This window comes from Mus musculus, chromosome 4 (assembly GCF_000001635.26).
Source record: "Mus musculus strain C57BL/6J chromosome 4, GRCm38.p6 C57BL/6J".
Lineage (NCBI taxonomy): Eukaryota > Metazoa > Chordata > Mammalia > Rodentia > Muridae > Mus > Mus musculus.
In genome coordinates, this window is record NC_000070.6 from 143,612,670 (window position 1) to 143,619,798 (window position 7,129).

Here is a 7,129-nt window from a genome sequence, read left to right on the forward strand (position 1 = left end):
AGCAGGTAAGTCATTTATGCCCATCAGGACACCCCATCTGACATTGCCTGATCTGACATTTGATCTTAATGTTCTTTGTGTGTTTGTTTCCTGTGCTTGCTTGCTATTGTGTTGTTATTTTGAAGCAGCCAACCTCATTCAGCCCAGGATAGCAAGAAATTTGTATGTAGCCAAGTGTCATGAAACACTGAATGTTCACCCTCTACCTTCTGAGATCTGAGGCTATCCTGCCCTGCTTGTTTATTGGCTAAGGAGGCAATATTCAAGACTCTGGCACACTGGACAATCACCATATATCCTCACCTACTGTCCTTGCAAAAATTTTAATTCAAAGTGATATAGATTTATAAATGTCAAGGAAGAAACTTCTATAGGGCTGAAAAATTCGGTATGATTTCAAGCAAAGCATCAAATTGACAATCTGAAGCATTCATTCTCTTGTTTAATTGATTGGTTGATTTTTACTTTCTAAATCCAGCTCACTAAGCCCTCCCTCAAACTTCTCCCACTCTCCTAGCCTTCTGGTCTGAGTGAGGGGGCCCTTCATGGATCTCTCCCTACTCTGGTACATTAAGTCTGCAAGATTATGTGCTTCCTCCCCTGCTGTGGTCCCACATGGAAGAGCAACTACAAGAATATATTACACGTACAGGCAACTGCTTTTGGCATAAACAACTTAAGTATATGTGTGGGCCTATGTGAAACCAAGCTGCATTAAAGCTACATATGCGTGGGTAACACTATGTCCTGTCTCTGTATACTCTTTTGAGTGTAGTTCAGTCTCTGAGAGCCCCAAGGGTCTATGTTACTTGAAAGTTTCAGTCTTCCTGTAGAGTTCCTACTCCCTTCCATGCCTGCAGACCTTCCCCCTATTCCATAGGAGTCCTCAAGCTCCATTCACTTTTTGTCTATGGGTCTCTGAGTCAGCTTCAGGATGGAGCCTCTCAGAATAGGTATTCTAACTTCATGTCTGGAAGTATAACAGAGTATCATTAATTTTAGGAATTGGTGTTTGTCCATGAGGATGGTCTCATGTTGGAGCCATTATTATTTGGCTGTTCCTTTAGTCTCTGTTCAATCAGCCTCTTATGATTATTATATCTTCCTTCTATGTGATATTCAAGCATTCTCACTTGTCCTTCCTTCTGGTTAGCTTCATTGTGTCTTCATGGGTATCCTGTATTTTGAGGCTAATATCCACTTATTAGTGAGGATATACCATGCATGTCCTTTCTGGATTTATCATCTTACTCAGCATGATATTCTCCTATTCCATTCATTTGCCTGCACAATTTATACTGTCTTTGATTTTAATAATATTCCATTGTGGAGATGTAACCCATTTACTTTACCAGTCTTCATCTGTGACCATCTCTGGTTGTTTCCCGTTTGGGGCTATTAACAGAAAGCTTCTATGAACATAGTTGAACAAGTGTTTTTGTGCCATGGATGAGCATCTTTGAGGTCACTAGAGAATGTAGGTTCCTTTGGGATAGAACTCTGCTCATGGCAGCTTAACTTGGCGCAGAGAACTCCATCAAGTGGAGAAGATGAGTGGCTTATACGTATAGTTCAGGATCTACAAGTCTGTTTAAGGTGGAAGTAGAGGTGGCAAGAGAATTGGGGTCCTCTGGGATAGCAGGCTGCCCAAGGTAGCTTGACTTTCCCCAAAAGACTAGGTGAACAAGGAAGGCATGAGAGGGAATGGATGCTTACCTGTATAGTTTGTGATCCACAGGTCTGCTGAAAGTGGTAGGAGATTGAATATCCAGAGGGAATTCAGGGTGCTTTGGGCAGATTATAATGCCTGGGAGGACTCAATGAGGAGGGAAGAGGGTGGGAGGAAGCTTACCTGAAGGGTTCAGGTTACCCTGTTCTGATGAAGTTGGGAGAAAAGGTGATGGAAGGATGAAGGACCTCTTCAAATAGCAGGCTGTTCAGGACCTCAATGCATTCTACCTCTTAAAGAAAGGTTAGAGTTCAGCATGGCTCCTGCTTCTAAATCTCATAGAAGTAAAATTTGTGTCTGTTTGATACAATATATTGCTACATTGGTTGTAGAAAAAGCACAATTGTTTCCCACAAAAGTGTCAAAATCAAGCTTGAGTCTTCTGTTACAGAGTAGATTAGGACTCACAGAATATCAGGGAAAAGCTGTTGAAATGGGTCCTTATATATTACCAGGAGGACCTTGAAGGATCTTTGGCAATGAGAAAGATAAAGATATCTGAATAACAAGGTTTTCAATGTCACCAGACCAGTGATTGGACCACATCATGGTTTATGTAATTGAGAAGGGGGGGGGGGTAAGAGGCTTGCTAAAAGTGTTTTAGATGAAATATTTTTTTCCTTTGGTTATTTCCTTATCATCTGCATATCTGAAAGCTACAATGAGCTTCAAGGACCCACCAACACTCCAGCAGCTGGCAAGAAGAAGCCTGCTGAAAGATGAAGCCTTGACCATCTCTGCTCTGCCGAACCTGCCTGTGCAACTCTTCCCACCACTCTTCAAGGATGCATTCACCAGCAGACATCCTAACATACTAAGGCAGATGGTGGCAGCATGGCCTTTCCCAACCCTTCCTGTGGGAGCCCTGATGAAGATACCTCACCTGGAGACCCTTAAAGCTGTGCTTGATGGCCTTGATTTGCTAATGTCACAAAAGGATCGACCTAGGTATGTGAGTCCAAGGTAGCATGGAGGGATGTGTGTGGATGAGAGCAAGTGAATAGAGGTCCAAGTTGAATCAGAGGCTTCTGTTTTAGGGGTCAGTATCGTCTAGAATGGAAACAAAGAAACAGGACTGTGGTTAATGTAGAACAGCTGAGAACAGAGGTAGTCTGTATGCAATGAGTCTGTCCCTGCCTCTACCCCAGCCACTTGAGAAATGTAAGATTTCTCTGTTAAATGAAGTGAATTAAGGGAATTTGAATCATGGGTCCTGCAGATTACACATTGTGTCTCCTGTCCTATGAATGTCCTTCTACTTTACCCACAGCAGGTGGAACCTACAAGTGCTTGATTTACGAGATGCCCACCAGGACTTCTGGGATGGTTGGGCTGGATTACTTCATGAAGTCTGCTCTCAAGATGTCTTTGGCAAGAACCAACCAGTGGGAAATCATCCCATCCTAGGGGAGAACCAGACCGTGACTATAAAAATGAATCTTTCCCTCATGTCCCGCCGTCCCTCCAAATACCTAAAATATTTGTATCGGTGGGCCAAGGAGAGAAAAAATGGGATACAGGTGATCTGTGAGAAGCTGGAGTTTGGGGCCATTCCTGCCTATGACCCACTGAATATTTTGAAGGTTTTTGATGCAGCCTCAATCCAGGAATTGGCAATAAACACACGCTGGGATATATATACCCTTGCCTCGCTAGCCCCTGGCGTGGGCCGGATGAAAAACCTCCAGAAACTCCTTTTCAAGCAAATCTGCATACCTTGGGATAGGCCTTGGGACCTAGAGAAGGAAGCCTGTTGTGTTACAGAGATCTTTTCCCAGTTCTCCAAACTGCATAAGCTCCAGCATCTCTATTTGAATGATGTCTACTTCCTGACTGAACGCCTGGACCAAATGCTCAGGTAAGAAAGAAGAGAGAGCTTTATCCAGGGGTGAGCAAAGTATTTTGTTGTTGTTTTACTTTACATCAAATATGAGATTATATAGTGGCTCACAGCCAGTGTTAAATTTATATAGATGTGAGCTTAGAATAATTGATAGTACTTTATGCTATTGTTGTATCCTGACTTAGTAAAACCAGACTGTCATGTATGTGCCCATGTTTTAAAAAAGGTTTCTTGAGAAATCCTGATGATGTGAAAATTGATCTGTAAAATATATGTGATGTTACACCACATGTCCTCTCCTTTCAACTCTGTTCTCGGATCTATATGAACAGTTCCCATTTGCCTCTGACTTCCCATGGGTCAAAGAAAATTTGAGCACAGGAAGGGATTGCATAGATGGGAAGCAAGTGAATTACAGTGTTTCATAAGGAAACTTTATGAACAGAACAGAGTCTCTGTGTGGAAGCTTGAACACATTGAGATGAATAATGGCAGAGCTGGGGTGGTTCTGAGTGTTTCCCAGTTGATCCTTCTGGGTTCTCCTGTTTATATCACCTGTCCCCAAATATGTTTTGTGCTTACCAGTTCAGAGGTAACTGTAGAGTTGAGGCAGTAGCAGACAATGACTACATATGTCATACCTAGAAGAACATGAGAGGAGTTGTTAGCTCCTCATCAGGGAGCAACTTGGTCTTGACCCTTATAATGGTCTGAGAATGACCTTGGGCTAAGGAGGTTCTGCAACCTTGAAGACATAGCCTTTTCTCTGCTACTATTGAACTGGAGTGAGGTAAAGTCCTTCATCTCTCTCTTTCTCTCTAGGTGCTTTAAGGGTCCATTAGAGACCCTTGCTATTACTCACTGCATTCTGTCAGAATCAGATATGATGTATCTTTCCCAGTGTCCAAGCACCCACCAGCTCAAACACCTGGATCTGAGTGGTGTCACCTTCATTTTAAGTCATCCATTCCTAGGAAGCCTGCTAGAAAGACTGACAGCTACTCTGCAGACATTAAAATTGAAAGGCTGTATGCTCATGGACTGGCAAATCAGTGACCTCCTGCCTGCACTGAGCCAGTGTTCCCAGCTCACTGAAGTCAATTTTGTGAATAACTTCTTGTCCATGGACAGCCTGAAGAAGCTGCTGCAGCATACTGCCAACCTCACACAGCTGACCCTGGAAAAGTACCCTGCCCCTGATGAAGTCTATGATGACCGTGATGGTGTTATTCCAGACAGATTTGTACGACTTTGTTCTGAGCTTATGTACACACTCAAGGGTGTAAGGCAGCCAAAGCAGGTCTACTTTGTGAGTAAGATGTTTTCATATTGTTGGAATTTCTGTATCTACAGTTTTGTTGGCAATATAGAAGGTGAGGTCATTGCTAGGCTCTGACAAATGGAAGGCAGGTCTCAAGTGGCTCATTATTGGCATAGAACATATGTATTCAAGCATTTTTGGATGTACTTTGGAAAGATAATTATTTCATTTTCTTTGAATGTCAGTCAAATTCTTCTGATTTGATGTAGTTGTGTTGAGATGGAAAACCATGAGCTTATTTTCAGCCCAATGTCTACAGTAAAGACCCATCCTTGAACAGCAAGTACATATGAAAATTGTAGGGCTGCATTCCAGCAGTTTCTGAGTATGAGGGGCCCTAGAAGTAGGGAAGGGGATAAAATAGAGAGGACAATATAAAGAGCATAATGGACTTGAATAGGAGAGCTCTGTTTCATTCTCCCTGTGGATGGCATCCACCTTTTGGCTCTCCCCTTAATTCTGCTCTACAGTATGTGGACATATTTTTATGAAGTATAAGCCTGCCTGATTGAATCTTGGAGTATTTTCGTATTAGACTGTTATTGTAGCCGCCTGTGGCCACATGAACTGGGTTTCCCTGAAAGGTGGGCTGGGGCTGAAAGAGATCAGACATGAGAAAAGTATGAGGCCAAGACAAACTTTTCTGTTCAAAGCCTCTGAAGTTTACTGAGACTGTGCTTATAAAGAGGTAGGCCCATCCCCTGCCAGCCCATTCTTGGTGCCTGGACCCAGCCCGGAGCGATCTACAGGGTGTGTCCCTGGAATGTCTCAAGGACCTTTCAGCAGGAAGCAGAGTCTTGGAGAAGAGCAAATAGAGACATCAAGGTCAGAGGGCTCACCCCTAGGTAATCTTCTTAGTGGCAGCAAGGTCAACGTCTGGATCAGCCTGCTTCAAGGCTGAGGGAGGCTACATGTTATCACTATTGAGCTGCAGCTCTTTCTTGGGGGAAGTCCTGCAGCCTGATATTTTCATTTATCACCACCATTAGCATTATAATTTGTCATATGTTCTAATAAATCAGTTTTTAATAAGAACATGTTTGTTTGTTTGTTTGTTTTTAACCTGGCAAGGTCTCAAAGAACATCATACTTGTGTTCTGTGCTTACCCTGACACAATAATCTCATGTGCCCTTGTTTTTGCCTCTTCTGCTCCCTAGATCTTTCAGACTGTATAGTGACACAACATGTTCTTTTCTTGGAGAGACTTTATAATCTTATCCTTCACGAGACCCTATCTTAAATTTTATATATAATCTTTTGAAGATGTGGCTCAGAGGTATACAATGCTTTCAGCTCTTCCTGAATAGGAGTGTTTGTTTCCCAGAACCCACACCCACCTGTATCTCCAATTCCAAGTGTCTGGCATTTTCCCCTAGTCTTTAGGGACACTTGATAACCCGAAAACACTGAAACACAAAAACTCACATACCTAATTGGAAACAAATGAAAATTAATATTTAAAAATGAAAGTGAATACATCAAAACAAACATTAAATCCCTTTATATATTGGTCAATGCATTGGAATCTTCTGAGCAAAATACAAAAATCTAAAGTAGGTCCGCTGGTGATGCACATGTATAATCTTTAGAGTAGAGGATAAGGCTGGAGAATTATGTGTGTTAGTGGTTGAGGGCTATGGCTCCATCTCAGTGATAAATATGTGCTTTGTATTGTTGGGGGAAATAATAAAAAGATCCCCAAGTTCCCTCACGATACCTGGCTACACTCTGATGTGGAATCGCTGCTGCCTGCATGGCTAGCCCCATGCAGCAACCAATCCCAGTCTTCCCAGCTCTGCTTCACTTGCTTCAGAGCTGCCAGGTCCTTTTCAGCCATAAGCCACCTGTGGTTAGTGATCCCATATTGCAGTAACCCAGTACATCACAACTCTAGAAACTTATAATTAGTCAGATTTATATACCAATAAATTCTCAATTCAGAAAATGTCCACACAGTAATTTCAGAGCCAATTGGTACAAGCTGCCCACCTAGATTAGACAAGTTATCCAATTATTCTATCCTTAATGATATTAATACCTACCTGTGTCTATTTAAAGCCATTCAGAATCTGGATCATCTTTTTCTTGCTCTGCCTTTCTTCCTTTTTTCTACATGTCTCCTCAGTCTCCATCTCTCAACTCTTTGCTCCACCCCCCTTTCCCTGTCCAATCACAGGCTTATTGTTGTATTAATACTTATAGCAATTGATCAGGGAAAATTCTGCTATTCTAGAT

At 42.3% G+C, this 7,129-nt stretch overlaps 1 protein-coding gene across 2 annotated transcripts; it reads left to right on the forward strand.

Moving 5' to 3' along the window:
• Positions 1–2,333: 2,333 nt before the first annotated feature.
• Positions 2,334–6,069, forward strand: Pramel21 (PRAME like 21). 2 transcript variants are annotated; one of them, XM_017320251.1, is made up of 5 exons: positions 2,391–2,677; positions 3,000–3,587; positions 4,395–4,881; positions 5,582–5,611; positions 6,052–6,069. In XM_017320251.1, the coding sequence occupies exons 1-5, from the start codon at positions 2,391–2,393 to the stop codon at positions 6,067–6,069; spliced, it is 1,410 nt and encodes a 469-aa protein (XP_017175740.1). The 2 variants fall into 2 exon arrangements, with proteins under 2 accessions (NP_001119796.1, XP_017175740.1); NM_001126324.1 differs by lacking the exon at positions 6,052–6,069 and having other exon boundaries at positions 2,334–2,677; positions 4,395–5,926.
• The last annotated feature ends 1,060 nt before the right edge of the window (positions 6,070–7,129 follow it).

Excerpts from the sequence above, each read along its gene's own strand:
- Pramel21 (NM_001126324.1), top strand. The coding sequence starts at position 2,334 with ATGAAATATTTTTTTCCTTTGGTTATTTCCTTATCATCTGCATATCTG. Across the intron at positions 2,678-2,999 it reads TCACAAAAGGATCGACCTAG|CAGGTGGAACCTACAAGTGC; the intron begins GTATGTGAGTCC and ends CTTTACCCACAG. Across the intron at positions 3,588-4,394 it reads CGCCTGGACCAAATGCTCAG|GTGCTTTAAGGGTCCATTAG; the intron begins GTAAGAAAGAAG and ends CTTTCTCTCTAG.